The 17,425-nt window shown below is 38.0% G+C and overlaps 1 protein-coding gene across 2 annotated transcripts in view; it reads right to left on the reverse strand.

Moving 5' to 3' along the window:
* Positions 1-17,425, reverse strand: part of LOC109083869 (ras association domain-containing protein 5) — a 38,411-nt gene that overhangs the window by 14,990 nt on the left and 5,996 nt on the right. The window contains exons 1-2 of one of the 2 annotated variants that reach the window (XM_019098605.2): positions 15,041-15,541; positions 6,466-6,596 (exon numbers count right to left, since the gene is read on the reverse strand). In XM_019098605.2, the coding sequence (XP_018954150.2) occupies positions 6,466-6,596; positions 15,041-15,206 (297 nt within the window). In that variant the 5' untranslated portion in view covers positions 15,207-15,541. Of the gene's footprint in view, positions 1-6,465; positions 6,597-15,040; positions 15,542-17,425 lie in introns of those variants that run through there. The other variant, XM_042766267.1, reaches the window with a different exon arrangement.

The raw sequence follows: 17,425 nt of genomic DNA on the forward strand, positions 1-17,425 counted from the left end.
AGTTTGCAAGGGGGATAATGCAATTGGCCAGAAAAACATAATCAATACCGTGGATGGATGGATGGATGGATGGATGGATGGATGGATGGATGGAGTGTGCAAAATCAAAGTGAAATCACCCAGACTAAAAGCGCCACACTGTAACCGCTAAAGGGTCTGAAATAAAGCAAGGTACCTCCTGCTAGAAATGCGAGCAGAAAGTGTCATTTGTCACTGTCAAATACAGGCTCTAAAGTTGTCTCACTGCTGTATGAAGTATGGAGTGAAGAGGTCCAATGTGGGTAAATCATTGTGCCTGACAATGAAAATGGTTCTCAAACAATCAATAGCACAGGCATTTTTCTCTACAGGGAAGCAGGAGGTTTTTGTATTCTCCCTACAATTTTGTTCTAAACGCTCCTTCCTGTAATCGCTCTGGAATTGTCCTGGTGACACTTTCTGTGAGGAGTTACTGGAGGCCTGGACAGGTCCTGACACTGGACTCAGCTCTTGTTTCACAACGGTGTTAAGTAGCGTTAGGACGCTCCATGTGATATGTTTCTGACACTGCTATAACACCTCTGTCCCTCTCTTGTACTTAGTTAAAAAATGCAGACGGTCTCTGATTTCCACACTTGGTGATGACAAACGGTGGAGGAGAAACAGTATTTATAACCCATCATCAGGCAGTACCAATGTCAGTACCTACTGAATCTATCATTTCTATGTTTTCAGACCATCCAAGCACTGAACGCAGAGGCTGAAAGGTTAGAAGCAGGAAGAACACTTCCTGTGTTAAAAGCTTTACCAATGTGTTAATAATCTAAAAACCCTTGAAGCATGAAGGTTTATAGGCCTTACTGAAAGTGAGAATGATAACTAGATAGTTAGATAGATAGATAGATCCTCTTCCTGTCATTCCAACTTCCTGTGGCCAATGCAAATCAAATTCTCACTTACGAGTTGAAAGCTTGCCAATTATTCAGTTATGAGGTAAACTAGGTAAAATGATAACAATATAGACCCTATTTTAATTTGTTAATTTTGTTTTTACTCTAGAATGCGTCACATTACTGAAGTGAAATCAACCTAGATTCTGTTTCATGTTGACTTTAAACAGCTCATCCTTGTCAGCAGCCTCTCACTTCCTGTGCTCTTTACGCTGTCTTATAGTACCACAGAACCGGAAGATGTTACATAGATTCTGTTTTTGGAATCCTCAGTGCAAAAATGCACTGAGAAAACCCACACAGATCAGTGTGTAAATGTGCCTTACTACAGCTCTCTCTACAAATGATGAAATCAGCCCACATGCATAAGCATTCCAGGATCTCTTGCATGGCTTTCAGGAATCAAGAATAACATTCCACTTCATGACTATTTAGTTTTCGAGGACACTGGAAACTGCACATACACACAAACATGCACACTGCACTGAACTATCACGCAAGTTACTCCACAGGAAATGCTACGGTGAGATGACAGACCTGATCAAAAATCTGAAAATGGCACATGCAAATAGAAAAACATATTGTGTTACTATTGAACTGCATTTAATATCTCCGGCTGCTGTGTTGGTTTGAGGGGGCCACAGTGCATATGACACATAAAGAGTGTGTTTGCTGTGTGTGTCTGTGCATGTGTACACACCCGAGGACAGGAAAAGGAAGTGAGATGACAACAGACTATCTGCACTACTATACAAGAGTCAAAGCCGATGAAATACCTCCAGCAGCTGAGGAAGCAAACCCTCAGCGCATGGTCTACAGTACCTTCACAGCCAATAAATGCCAAGAAAATAAAAACAGTGCCTCTGAACTTGCAAATGTATTCTTGTTTGTGCCTGATGTCTGAAAAATAAAGGATAAACAAGACCACAAGAGGCTTTCAGATCAAATCATTGATATTTTTGTGCTGAAAATGAAGGGATAAACAAGACCTCAGGATGGAGGTTTTTGGAGGCTATGAGAGCCTGTGCACTGTGCCTGCATGTTATGAGGGATATTAGGGTAATGTGCATAAAGAACATTTTGTATTTTCATGAAACAAAGAAAAAAAGTGAGGGAGAGACACTTGAGGTTTGTGTAATATAGCCTACTAAACAAGGATAAAAGGGGAAGTGTGAAGTATGAGAGGAATGTGTGTGGAATATGGAGTTTTACAATTAGGGGGGAGAAGATTCACCCCACTGAATAATAACAATAATATATTCTCCTCTCACAGCTAATACTGTGAATTATAGTCTATATCCAGAGGTAAATTACACTCTTTTTCTCTTTTATTGTTCAACTTAATTCAGTAAGGGAAAAAAAAGAACAATTTTATATATTAGTATTAAAATATTTAACATTTCTCTAAAAATTAAGGTTTCAGATTTTCACTGGACCCTGGAAACCACTTCAATCTGAAAAGCAGGAGAGAAACACAAGAGTCCGTTTGCTCTCACTCAACCTCAGTGATGTCTAAGAAAAACAAAAGAGCTATTAATGAGATTCCATTTGTGAGTTCTCTTTCCTATAGGTATCCACTTTTCTGTTCTTTGTGCAAAACACATACACATCAGTTCAAAAGGGTCAATACAATTCTTTTTACCAAATTAATAACTTTTATAATAACTTTTATTCAGCAGGGGTGCATTAAATTGATTTAAAAATTACGGTAAAGACATTTATAAAAAGATTTTGGTTTCACAAAAATGCTGTTCTTTTTCTTTTTAACTTTCAAAAGAATCTTAAAAAATGAAAATATTAAGCAAAAATATTAAGTATATGAAACTGTTTTCAATATTAATAATAATAAGAAAAGTTTCTTTAGCAACAAATCAAGAATGATTTCAGAAAGATTAGTGACATGTCAAGACTGGAATAATGGCTGCTTAAAATTCAGCTTTACCATCACAAGAATAAATTCCATTTTAAAATATATTAAAATGGAAAACTGTTGTTGTTAAACTTACATTTGATCAAAAAAAGACACAATCCCAAAGCACATCATACAAAACCAACTGTTAAATTCACAAACACACACACACACTTGCATTTGTGTTTTAACACACACACACACACACACACACACACACACACACACACCACACACACAATCATCCTACACCAAACCAACACCACACACACACACACTTGCATTTGTGTTTTACGGGGACTCTCCATAGGCGTAATGGTTTTTATACTGTACAAACTGTATTTTTTATCATCCTACACCAAACCAACACCTAAACCTATCCCTTACAGAAAACTACTGGCAATTTTTGAATTTCATAAATTTTTTTAAGCCTTTTGTTATACAGGGACACAGGAAGTGTCCTCATAAACCATGTTTACATTGTAGTACCCATGTCATTATACACATTTATGTCCTCAAACCATATTTACTGTACCAGTACACACACACACAGACTCCCTCATATCTCTGTGATTCATCTGATTCATCTACATCAGGTCAATTTCCTCCTCCCTGTCCCCTGGCACTGGAGCTCTGTTCAAATAAAATGCTTCTGGCTAAATCCCTGAAGCCAGTTAGGGGGTGTCTAGCTTCTGTTTTGGCTGTAATTACGTTGTGAGGCACTCTTTATGGGCTATCTGTATTTCCTGTACATGTCCAATGTCTGTCTGTGTGCACAACAGTACATCTCTCTGGGGTGTCTGAATGAATGTGCAGTAAAGACAACTAAAACACAATTGATGCCAGTGTGACCATATGGACCAACAAAGGCTTATATATGTACAAATTATTATAGGCATGGCTCATGTGTTTTTCACTGCAAAAGACACTTATTCAGACTTTTTAATCGAGGCATTCACATGCAATTACATTAAATCATCCTTGAATCATTCTGCATAATATAAACAGTTTTATGGTCAAAATTTTACATACACTTTTGTAGTATTTTTGTTATACAGGGACACAGGAAGTGTCCTCATAAAACCATGTTTACATTGTAGTACCCATGTCATTATACACATCTATGTCCTCAAAACCATATTTACTTACTGTACCAGTACACACACAACACAGACTCCTCATATCTCTGTGATTCATCTGATTCATCTACATCAGTCAATGTCCCGCCTCCCTGTCCCCCTGGCACTGGAGCTCTGTTTCAAATAAAATGCTTCTTGGCTAAATCCCTGAAGCCAGTTAGGGGGTGTCTAGCTTCTGTTTTGGCTGTAATTACGTTGTGAGGCACTCTTTATGGGCTATCTGTATTTCCTGTACATGTCCAATGTCTGTCTGTGTGCACAACAGTACATCTCTCTGGGGTGTCTGAATGGCAGTAAAGACAACTACAACACAATTGATGCCAGTGTGACCATATGGACCAACAAAAGCTTATATATGTACAAATTAATTATAGGCATGGCTCATGTGTTTCATTGCAAAAGACACTTATTCAGACTTTTTAATGGAGGCATTCACATGCAAATTACATTGAATCATCCTTGAATCGTTCTACATAATATATACAGTTATGGTAAAAATTTTACATACACTTTTTAGTATCTGCAAAATGTTAATTATTTTACCAAAATAAAAGGGATCATACAAAATTACTTACATTAAAAATATAACTCACATAAAAGACACTGACATATAGTCCACAAGAGAAATAATAGTTGAATTTTAAAAAATGACCCCGTTCAAAACTTTTTTTTTCTTCGTTTTGTAACAGTTTTTTTTTTCAAAACACAAAAAAAACACAAAAAACAACATATCACCCAACAAATCATCCAAATAAATTAACAAATTAACAAACACTTCAAAAGAAAAATCAAAACTAAAAACAACACTATACACAAACAAAAAACACACACAAAAAAAGCACACACCACACACACACACACACACAAACACACACACATACATAGATTATATATATCTATATATATATATATAATATATTATATACACATCCGTAGTTCACAAGACCAAAGCCCCACCCATTTTGCACAATCCAACCTTCTCTCTTATTCTGTGAACTGCATCAAATTATTGATAGAATCCGTAGTTCACAAGACCAAAGCCCCACCCTGTGTGACGAGACCACTAATGTGAATTTCATTTCCGCTGAGAAATAAGCATAATGCCCTCTGCTGACAGCTCACCATTCAACAGCTCTCAATCTCACTGACAGCACAGGCCAGCTGGGTTTGCTCTTTTCCTGATTTAGAGGAGATAGGAACAGACAGGAGGGGCCTCATAAATAAGACAGATACACTAAAAGTTACGGAAAAGCTTATTTTTCAGTAATTACTATTCTGACAATATAAACGCTTTGGAGAGAAATAGGTTATTGGGTATCTGATTGGGCTTTAGGTCATACTGTTTTGACCTTTTGATCAGGCATCATATGCTTTGAAGAGGATGGGCTTTGCTAGAAACTTGGGCAAAAGTAAGTGCATGCCTTTGTGTGTGTGTGTGTGGCTGAGGACAGTGTGCCCCAGGCAGGCCCCTGCTGCTCTTCCTCAGTCCCAACAGTGCTGTCACTTCCTGTGTACCTGGGACTAAACTCACTGCCACTGTAACATGCAGTTTTACAGTGAACCATGTGATAATGTGTCCCAGCCCAAGCAACTTAGGGAGGATTAGATTCAATTTCAGCTTCATCCCTTGCATTTCACTGCATAATTTCATGCTCTCTTTCTTAATTTGGAAAACTCTCTGCATGCTTTACTTATAAAAAAGTACCAAAAAGTATCATCCATCACAAAAGTGCCATGAAAGCATCAATATATTCCTATATTCCAACGCATTATGTTTTTATGTAATTATTTTTGACATCTACTTTGGTGCTACTACACTTTTTACACATGTAGCTGGGGTTCTGAAGTAACTATAAAATAGCACAATCATTTAGTACCATGGTATGTGTCAAAGTACCATAATTTTACTGTTATATGATACCAGTTATATGAAAACCTGTTTTGCTTTATGGTAAAAACATAAAAAAGTTAATTGTGAGATGAAGTTTATAATAAAAAAAAAATAACACACTGTATAGTCACAGCTATAAGGAACAAAGTAACAATTATGAGATATGTTGTAACAATGTGAGATATAAATTCGCAGCTGTGAGAAAATCACATTGCAATTATGAGTCATAAAATTGCAATATATAAAGTCGCAATTATGACATATAAAGTCACACTCTGTGAGACATATTTGCAATTAGTCAGTGTGAGATATAAATTCACAGCTACAAACATGTCACATTGCTATGACAAGAAATACATCTATAAAGTCATAATTATGAGAAAAAGTTGCAATTATGAGATATAAAGTCACACTGGGAGACATATATTTGCAAAAGTAAGAAAAAGCCATTTAATGAGATACAATATAGTTACATTGTGAGATTTAAATTTGCAGATGTGAGAAACAAAGTCACATTGTGAGATATAAAGTAACAATTACAAGCAACAAAGTCACAATAATGAGATATAAAGTCATACTGAACTTGAGTGAACTTACCGTCTCCTGAAGGTCTTTGGCTGCGGGCCTCTGTGGAGCGGGGGTAGACACATCCTCTGCCGGCTGGGCTAGTTGGTTGCAGTCCAGCTGAACAAGCCCCTGACACTCCAAATGACATGTGTAGCTGCAGTCTGGAGGCCAGAGACAAACAGGACACACACAGTCACTAAGCGCACAGACAAACAGCACAGTTTAGAGAGCCAGTCAGGGCTTCCAACACTCTTTCAGCTCCTTTAAACGAAGAAGGTTTGAATATGCTGGAGGAGGACTAGGTCATGTGTTTTATTCACTGCAAATGTCTGCATTAGCATGAGCGCCAACGCCTTGGGGAAAAACTAGACTGGAACTGGTGATGATAAACTGACAATAATCGTGTTGCAGACATCTGTATCAGACACATGCACTCCGCAAACTAGAGACAGCAAAGACGCTTCAGAATGAACAGCTCTGCAGTGACAGTGTCTCATTTATTTTAGACAGAATGTCTGATGTGTCCTCCACATAAACATTAATCATGAAGAGGAATTTAGTCATGTGAGGTTGTCAGGACTTGGTTAAATAGTGCCCTATTCATTCAATCTCAACTAACTTGACCCCAAAACAGATGTTTATAGAAATCAGAAGACCTTGTTTCTTTTATTCAGTGCCAAGTCTAGCAGCTGTAACCTTTATTACAGTGATAGCAATCCTGCTTTTTTTTTTTTACAGTTATATCAAGTGCATAGTCTGTGTGTGGTGCCATCTAGTGGATGTCTGATATAAAATACTGCAAAGTTTGCGCAGGAAGATTAACTTACCAAAAATTTGTTTTTCACTTTCACTTTATTATTTCTTAAGAGACGCATTTCGAGAATAAAAAATCTATTAAATATATGCCTATATATAATATTAGACATATAACAAAATAGAATAATTTAATATAATAATAATACAAAATAATAAAAAATATAAAATATTAAAAAAAAAAATGCTATTATGTTCTTTGAAAAAAATATATTATATAAATATAATTAAAATATACTAAAATTAAAATGTGATAAAAGAACGTCTTTCTATGGTCTCACTAGGCATACTAGAAACTTCCAGGCAGGTGTGTTGATCTATAGATGTTCTCTATTATAGATCAGTGAGCTAAACTCACTCTTGGTTCACATGGTAACAGTGTGGAAAAGGCACAATCACTAGATGGCGCCACTGTACCAACGACATCAAATGTTAACGGAGGCCAAGTAAATAACTTTATTAAAGTGCTGGAACAGACAGCTGCTGTTTAATTTGAGCCAAGAAACGTTTCATTGACAATGGGGTTAATTTTTTCCTCCCGTGATTGCCCATCCAGTCATCTCTTTCCATATATTTGCATTGGAAAGTAGCATATTTTATTTAAAAACTGGCGCAAACTGACCTCATCATCCTAAAATTCCCATTAGCATCATAACAGAGATAATAAAAATTACCTCAGACCAGCACAGAAAGTAAATTTGTGTGCTAAAAATATCACTCTGAGCATGTATATTCATTGCTCACAGCCACACGGTAACCAAGGAAACGACACTCTGCCCACTGAATATTCTCCAGCACAGGCGGACCGTGATTTTACATGACAAGGTATCATGCAGTGTTATATATATTGTATAAATAGTCCAACAACACAATGTTCTTTAGTGATAATTGCATAGAAATGGGTTTTTGTTTCGCTTTTAATACAGTCAAACGATAACAAAGAGGACTGAGGTATCTGTCTCTGTCTCTGAATGCTGATTAATTATCAGCGGATTGATTATCAGTGCCAAACACATTGCTACTGTCATCGTGGAATGGAGATTGCAAATGCTAAAAGCCTCTACACAACACTGATAACTCACATGGAACATGGACGTCACTTTCGATGGTCTGTCAACAGAGCACTGGCAAAATATAAATCTTCAGGGAAGTGTTGGGCGAGACTATGAGAAAGAGTGTCCAAACCAAACTGAATGACTCAGGGTCAGGAAATGCATTCTGGGAGGAGGTGAGGCTTCCGTCCGTTTCGGACTCTCACCTTCAACCTCAGCCTGATATCGACAGTGTGGTTTAATGCAACACCCTGATAACTTTACGCAGCAATGATTTTTAAATGAAAAACCTGACACGTGCAGCAGCAGTAAGGTGGCAACGGGTCATCCTGCAATCTGTGTCTCATCATTCTATTTAACAATGTATTACTAAAAGATTTAATAAGTTATTTAAAATGTATTAATAAAAATAAGTTGCGTATCAGCCCTATTAGTACCAATTTTCTACTTCTAATATACTATTAAATACATTAAAAAAGTCATAATGACATCATCTTTTCAAAAAGACAGCACTTATTGTCAACCTTTTTAACATTTGACCAGCAAACAACTGATAATTAAAAAAATAAATTCTCTTTTAAAAGCATCTTGTAGTATCATGAGATTATGCACAAGATTTTTAATGACAAATTAAACAGGACAACTTTCACCCCTATTACCATCATTCCTGTTATCTTCCTAAATGTGCAATGATACTGACATTTATTAATTTAGTTTGAGATAGTACAATGCAGTTTATTCATAAAGTATTATAAAGATAGAAGTTCAAAATATTAAAACATTTTACTTTAAAATTCACCCTGAAAATCCATCTGTTTCATATAATAACTCTAATAAAAATATGGGTCAAAGACTTTAAAGGTGTTGAAGTTTATACAGAGAGTACTGGCAAACTAGAAATCAAAACACCAGATGGGTTTCAGTAGTATCAGTCTATTCCAGCCAAAACTAAATGGGACATAGTTAAATGTCCCAAACAAGATTGGAGGTTTACAGCAGCCAAATCCTCTTTGAAACACTTAGTGCCACAGGATGCTCCTGAAGCCGATGTCTTTACCCCTCAAACTGAGCACTCACGTATGCCCCCCTCTATCATCACATGTCCAATCTGCAGTGCACTCTGAACCCCCCAAACCTGATTAATCTGATGAGTGTGTCATCAACCGCTAATCACTGACCGTCACATTCTGGGGTACCAGACACAAACACTGCAAAGAGATATAACACATCACATCAATAATTAAATTAAAACAATCCTTTAAATTAAAACATGCTTGATGGGAGGAAAAAAAAAATCACAAGATCTGAACAATGTACTAACAATGAATTTTAAGAAGAAGAAAAAAAGTTAAATTATAAGATGTGGAAATGGAAGATGCCCTGTTAATAAAAACTGGTAAACTAAAGCACAGAGCACATGGCTTGTTTGTACTTGTGACCAGTTTACAACAAGTATAAACATTACATGTTTCCTACTAAAATCTAAAGTCCTGATGTTCAATATGTTTGTCAAACACACTCATGTGTTGAAAAAAAATGTTCGTTCAATATGTTTGTCAAACACACTCATGTAGAGAAAAGTCTAATGAACACTCCATAAATTTTCCCAGAGGCACATGAAACTCTGACCCCTGATTATTTGTTTAGCCGCAGACCCTTGTGCAGAGAGCGGTCATACTTATGTTCTTGGGTAACATTAGGGTCATTGCAAGAGAACCCCATGGATAGAGTATTGCAGCATAGTTTACACAACCTGGAAATGCTGCAGTGCTGCTATAAAACAGGAGTGCCGGTGACAGAAGAGGTCAAACTCTTGTCCTTGTCACATTAAACACACTGTTTATTCGGGCATGTGTGGAATTTCCTCAGTACAAAAGGTCAAAAATGCATCTCTTGGCCTGTCCCTTTAAAACATCACTTCCCATTAGAACATGGTCACTTCCTCTTGAAGTTAACTACGTCTGTTGATCAGAAGAAACATTTTGGTTGTTTAGCTGGAAAAGTGTGCCAAACTCCCCTTCGATAGCTGGAATGTAAGGGGGAGTTTATAGAGGGAACGAGAACACTGATGCCTTTTTGTCCCTCACGCACCTTCTCGCCTCCCACTTCCTTCTGACATTTCTGATCTCCCCCTTCTATTCCATACATCAGCATTTTTCCACCTCAGGAGTCACAGTTCCTTCATAGAGCCACAGTTTATATGCATCCCAGCTGTACGCACCCCTCCTACCACCTCTTTTACTCCGTTTCGCTCTCTGTTTCTCAGATTCTGCATCAGTCAGCAGCATTTTCTGCCATTTCTTTCTCTCGGCCAAGCTCAGATAACCTGACCCTATAACCTTGCTGTGCTTTTTTTTTTTTCTTTTTCATGATTCAAGCATGCCTTTCGTAACAAAAGTGAAGATTCATTGGCTCATTTCATAGAGCACTGAAGGGAAGACATATTTCTGTTTGTCAAAATCTGAAAACAACTTAGTATTTTAGCACTCCCAGTTCCATCGTCCTGAAGTCAATTGGTGCGTCTGAATATGCCTGCTTTAAAGCTATACAGTATGTGTAAAGAGTAGTATGTCTGAATTTATAGTAGTCAAAAACTACTACTTCTGCCTGAGATTCTGGAGTGTGCATTTGATGGACACTTTACTATCCCATGAGGCCACGGGAGAGGATTTGTGAATGATGGTGAAGCAACACAACTGATGCTGGATATAGTATGCTTGATTTGCATTCAAGAATCATAAACATTTGTTGGTCACAAAGCTTATTTTCTGCAATAATCTAAAAGCAATGGAAAAATCATATTGGTTTTTGTTGAGGGAACCAGGGTGATGCTAACTTTTGGGTTGGCATACAAAAAAAAAAAAAAAACACTCAAACCTGTAATTTAAGCCTAACACACAAAAACCAACAACATTACAAAAACCAAACTGAAACCTGTAATTTAAGCCTAAATTAATGTTTCTAAATTAGAAACAGAGACAATAAAGCTCCAATAAACAGACACAAACACAGTGGTTCATTGAAACAGCAACAAATGTGCTGAAGTAAAGAATTTTTCTGTAGACTCACATACAATGACTTCTCTTTATCAGAGGTCTGATGAGTGCAGTCTTTTAAAACGTGTGGTTCTGTTATATCAAGCAAGAATAGATATACTTTACCATTCATAGAGATTCGTGGGATAATAGCCGTGGGTAATTAGTCTGTAATTAAACTGAACAGATCTCTTCTGTCTTAAGAGAGACCACAAAACAATCCTGACCTTTTTTTCCAAGTGAATTTTTTTCTAAATCTCAGACTAAGTTGTGTGCAGTTCTGCAGTTATTTACTAGAAATGCGCTGATATTAAAATTATGGCCACTACTGATGAGCAGATAATTATGGTAAGTCTACTTCAGAACTGAGTGAAAATTGTTAATCCTACACCAGTTTTTTCTCAATGTATTTGGTCCAAATAAATGAGAAAATGAAACCCCAAAATTAAAATCAGTTGTTATAAATGTTAAAAGTGTATGTATGTATCACAAAATTATAAAGTATGAAAAATTAATACTTGTTTTGAGATTTGCTAAAGAATACATTTAAAAGTGTTTTCTTGAAAGATTAACAGTAAGAGAGTGTTTGATGACTGGAAAAGTATTCAACATGTAAAAATAAGGGACATCTTTAAAACGGTATGTTACTGATGTAAATTGCATTCCTATTTCCTAATCTACTGATTAATCTGATGTGAGTGAAAGCAGTCAAATCACATTTTAGATATTTGTTAGACTGAGTTTATCCACCTGGCAGTGACTAAAATTCCCTTGACACTCTCCTTCACACCACTACATCCATCCATCCTCGCACATAAATAGTTCTCTCTCAGTTTATAAAGTCTATTGCTAATACTACACAGGGAGTCAAATTAATTCAGGTCATTCATCCCATTTACACCCGTACTCATAAGGATACTGAGGCTGAAATACATATAAACATATGAATATTTCATTCACATATGACATTCAGAAACTACAAACCTCTCTTTATTATTACAGCTTTCCTCTTTTTCACTGTTTCTCTTTCATTTCTCATTTTATTCTCTTCCTCCACCACTTCCTTGTTTTTTTATTTTTCCATGTAGACATCATCACATTTAGTTTAGCCGCTGGAAAAACATGAGCAACCCAACACAGAAAACAAAAAAAGTGACCGAACTCCCCACTGCTATATACTGTTGTCCAAAAATCCAAAATTTGAAATATGAGATTCCAATTCAAAAAAAAACATGCAAAAAATAGAATTTGACAAGAAAAAAAATAAATAAATAAATAAATAAATATATATATATATATATATATAGTATATATATATATATAGGCTATGTTGAAAATATTTTATTGTTGTATTGTTATATATATAGCATATTTTATATTTTCTATATTAATTTTTTTTTTATTTAAAAATCAAACACAATCAAAATGCTCTTTTAGTTCCTTGCTCTTATTAGAATACTGCAAGAGAAAAGAAAATATTGTTGTTATCCAGGGAGGAATAAACCCACAGTAAAACAATGTCTGGCACTTTGTGTTTATACCCTATTAAAACATAATGAACAGAAATAGCCCCATCCCGTTAATGCTTAGCTTAGGGAAAGCAAGGACTACCGAGGCGTAAAGTATCGACAGTGCAAATCAAGATGTTTTGTCTTGTGAAGCATGGACAAGACCTTTTAGATGCTAAAGATGCAGAAAGAGAACTAAAATCCAATCTAATGGATTTAATTAGCTGCACTGGTCAGGTCACTGTGGACCTGAACACATGCCACGGACACAGCCTCACATGTGCAGCTCGCTTATTCACAGAGAATGTCAACTTGAGCCTGACTGCAGAAGGCTGTGGGTTGAAAATTGTCAGTTGAAATGGAAAATAATTGTGAAGGGTGAATCGTTAGTGACAAATAACATAATGAAATACATATATGCACATATGCTATAATTTGAAATATAAATTTATGTTTATATATGCTATACATTTTAACATGATTACAGTTGACTGATTGTTTTAGTCATTCATCTGGACTATTAGCATTTGTTAACCTTATTCAAACACTCAAAACTTCAATAATAAACTTTAAATTCTGCTTGAGAAGTTGGCTAGTTACTTCAAGTAAAATTCACACCACCCGCTGCTGATTTCTGTCTCACTCAGCATGTGTCATCTACAGCAGTGTCTCAGTGTGTGCGTCATCATGAAGCAGAAAGGGTGAGAAAAGTACTGCGTCATCTCATGCACTTGTCAACTCACAAGCATTTCCGAACCAGTGACTAAAAAAGGCTCATATTTGCCAAACAGCTTTAATGCTAATTGGAATGGCCATGATTAGAAAGTGTAGTCTATTAGGAGTTAAGCGCCTGATGTGACACCATTACCAAAGCACTCAGTCTGTGGTTCTGAACTGACACTTTCAAATGTTACTACATGCTACTTGTCCACGTCCATAAAAAAACAAAAACAAAAAAAAAGCACTGTTATGAAAACTTCAGAACACACGCCATCACCTTCACATGCGAAACCATCAATCTCAGCAAAGACTTTCTTTGAAACTAAGAAAAAATTCTCATTAGTATATGTTTTTATTCAAGTATGATACTAAGAGAAGAGAATGGAAGTTAACTTGCACTAACGCAGATCACTTTTTTTTCATTAGGCTGGTGTACTGTATCCCAGTCTCTGACTATTCACAGAGGGATTCCGGTCTGGATCGATGGGAAATTCAAGACAGCACTGATATCAAATTCATCCATGGATGCCTGGGCGTCTAACTTGACTTCATAGACAAACGATCCATGAGAAATAGAGACAGGAATTCATATGATATGATATATTGGGTCAATTTGATTCCACAAAAACAACGTAACACACAGACAAAGAGACTTTATACAAACTTCCTAAAATTAATAAGTCGTGCTTTGTAAGCCAAGCCATTTTTCAAAATTTGGGTGGTTTGTTGAGGAAATAGGTTCTATTCATTTATAGGCAACACTTTAGAAATCACCAAGAACACCCCTAAAGATCACCCAGAACCCACTAGAAACCTCTAGAGATCAACTAGAACACAACTGCATAACAGTGCCCTAGAGATCATTCAGAGCACTCAATCAACTGCACAGCAACATGTTTACAACCATTTAAAACAATGAAGCTACTGCATAACGCCCTGTCAATCACCCACCACACTTGAGCAAGTTTTTCCACAGTCAAGGCCATTTTGTTTAGAAGATGTAAATTTAGTTTGCATCATGTTTCTGAACAGGATCAGGTAAATCTGGTGTTGAAATGGTGGCTATAGTACAACTAAGAATTATCCTGACTCCATACATGATTACATTGCACTCTGTCTGCCTGGTTTACTGGCACATTCAAAAACCACAGAAGCTTTTAGCGGCTGAGATACAGATCAATGACTATTCAACACATGAACGGACAACAATAGATACAACATGAGAGAGAAAATGAGACCGAGAAGGAAAGAAAGAGGCTAAGAGAGCAGGAAAGGAGAACGAGAACGAGAATGTGATGCGGCAACAAGAACAGAACAAGGCTATTTAAGGAAGGTGAAAGCCACTGCGGAGCTCAGTGACTGAAGCCTTATTGCCAGGTCTATTCACAGAGGATAGTCCCACAGTCACTTACTAACCTAAACCCCATTTTATCTCAGTCCCCTTCCACATATTTCTCATCTCTCGGTCTCAAGTTACCTGATAACATGAGGGTCCCGCTACTGCTGGAGCGCCGCAGCATGCGGAGGCCCTCGGACCAGGAGCGGGACTTGGGCAGGCGGCGGAAGACCCGTCCCAGGCGCTTGGAGACCTGTCCGAAGCAGGCGCTGGCCACCGCCTCCTCCGTCCTCATCTCCGGCAGCATGACCGCCGCTATCTGCGGCCTGTTGCGGCCATGACCCCAGTGCCACCACTGCGTCCCGCTCCAGGTGCCAGTCCGTAAGCGGGCACCGTCCCGGTTGGGGCTGGGCGCCTGCAGCTCCGTTGCGTCGCAGTGTGGGCTCCCTGCACCAGTCGCTCCTGTGTGTCCACCATCGCAGGGCTGCGCTCGGTTTTGTGTTGTGCACTGAATGCCCCCCCTCCCTGCCTTTTTGCCACCCTGCACCCCTACCCTCTGACACAATCCCCCCCTCAGCTGACTGGTACTCTCTCTCCAGTTCTTCTCTCTCTGCGTCCTGTTTTTCTCACGCAGTGCAGAACTCGTACCAGCTCAGACTGCACCCACTCGTCCTGCTCTCTGCAGCATGTTTTTCAGTGAATCCTTAAAGGCACAGCCGCACTGCTCTCCTGCCTCCTACTCTCTTTTTCCTCTCCCTCCCTGCCCTTCTCTCTCCATCTCCATCGATCTGTCAATCTCTCTCTTGCTCCCTCTGTGCCTCTCTCCTGTTACTCTGTGCCATCATGCCACTTCCTGTGTGAGAATACAGTCCCACGATTGGAGAAACCTGTTGTCCTGAAGGATGTCTCAAGTTGTGATTTCTGAACATGTTAGCCCTCCACTCTACACCTGCCTTATTCTCTCTTATGTATATTTATAAAAAAAAGAGAATTGAGAGCAGCATCTTGCTCCATTTCTCTCAACAACAACTATTATAGCATTAATAACCTCCATGAATCACCTCACCCTCATGTGTGACTTGAATAATACACCTCAAAACACCTTACTTGCACCATTAAACAACTCATTTAAATTCATAAAACACAACTTGCCCCAGTTAACCAAATAATATCATAATGTTTAGACAAAACCTAGAACAAATACTAAGCAATGCATATTTTGCATTTGACTTCTGTTGACTATAATAGATGGGGCACATTTCCTGCTGTCCTCAACCAGAAGAGAGAGTGAGTCTGAGAGCGATTGAGGTAGACAGAAGTAGCTAAGGGCAGCCTAATTATAGCCTGAGATAACTCCCAACAGTCCTGCCACACTTTTGCGTACTCACTGCCCCGTACGCCCCATCACTGACCTCATTAACACATCTTTACTTCACACATGCATGAAACACAGCCCACTCTAAACCTCCAACTCAAACTGACTGCCTGATACTAATATCCAACCAATGAAGCCTTCATGCAATAGCTGCCTATCCGGCCTCTGAATACCGTGAAGCCACAGTACTGAAACAGGAAGTGATGATTTAACAGGCTCAGTCCATCTGTCGCTTGAGGTGAATGTTGTATTGAGAAAGTAGACAAAGCTTCTGCTGTATAACTGTGTGTTTCAACAAGGTTGACTCTGTGCACACATAACCACTAAAACATCTATGACATGAATAACACGTTTTCAATGGGTTTTTTTCTGGTGTGCACAGTCAAGCTTGAGCCAGGGGTTTGATTTAGATTGAAAAATGAAGAATTGGGGAAGCAGGAAACTTGATTTACACATTTTCTCATCTTGTTTAACTGAGAAAAAAGGAATTGAATTGTAATGGGAAGCAAAAGCTATAAAGGTCTCGGTTTACTTTTAGATGAAAGAAAGGACAGCCAAGTATAATGCCAATGTAAGACATGTAACATATTCCCCAGCAGCATCCCTTTACCTCACAGAGGCCAAAAGGAACACATTCCTCTTTCTAGTATTACAGTCTGTCTGAAACTTTTAATTAAAAATCAATCCGATATCTGACTGGCGTCCATAAACCATAATCCATCTGCAATATGGCTAAACACAGTTTTACTCTAGCTTGGATTAAACTCAAAGGCAGACAGGCAGCATCCCTCCACTGCAGATGGGATGGGTACAGAATTGGGTGGGGGAGGTTGCCAAAAACCCAGCCAGATTAGGCAAACAAAGCCAGACTGAAGGAGAGGGAGAGAAAAGGTAAGACTGATGCTTTGAGACAGGCCCATGCAGGAAGGACACCCACTCACTCTCCGAGTCACACTAGCAGGGAGGTGGAGCGTCACATGAACAGGCTACCTGAAGAGAAAACACTCATTCTCCTTGATTAAACCTGCAGTGATTCTCACTCAGCATTACACATATCCTTCATATAAAGGGAATATAATTCAGAAACAGAACTCTATAATGGTAGTTCTAAATGCAATAGAGCATTAAGTACGTCTTTCACAATCCATTTA

The sequence above is a fragment of the Cyprinus carpio genome, chromosome A11 (assembly GCF_018340385.1).
Source record: "Cyprinus carpio isolate SPL01 chromosome A11, ASM1834038v1, whole genome shotgun sequence".
Lineage (NCBI taxonomy): Eukaryota > Metazoa > Chordata > Actinopteri > Cypriniformes > Cyprinidae > Cyprinus > Cyprinus carpio.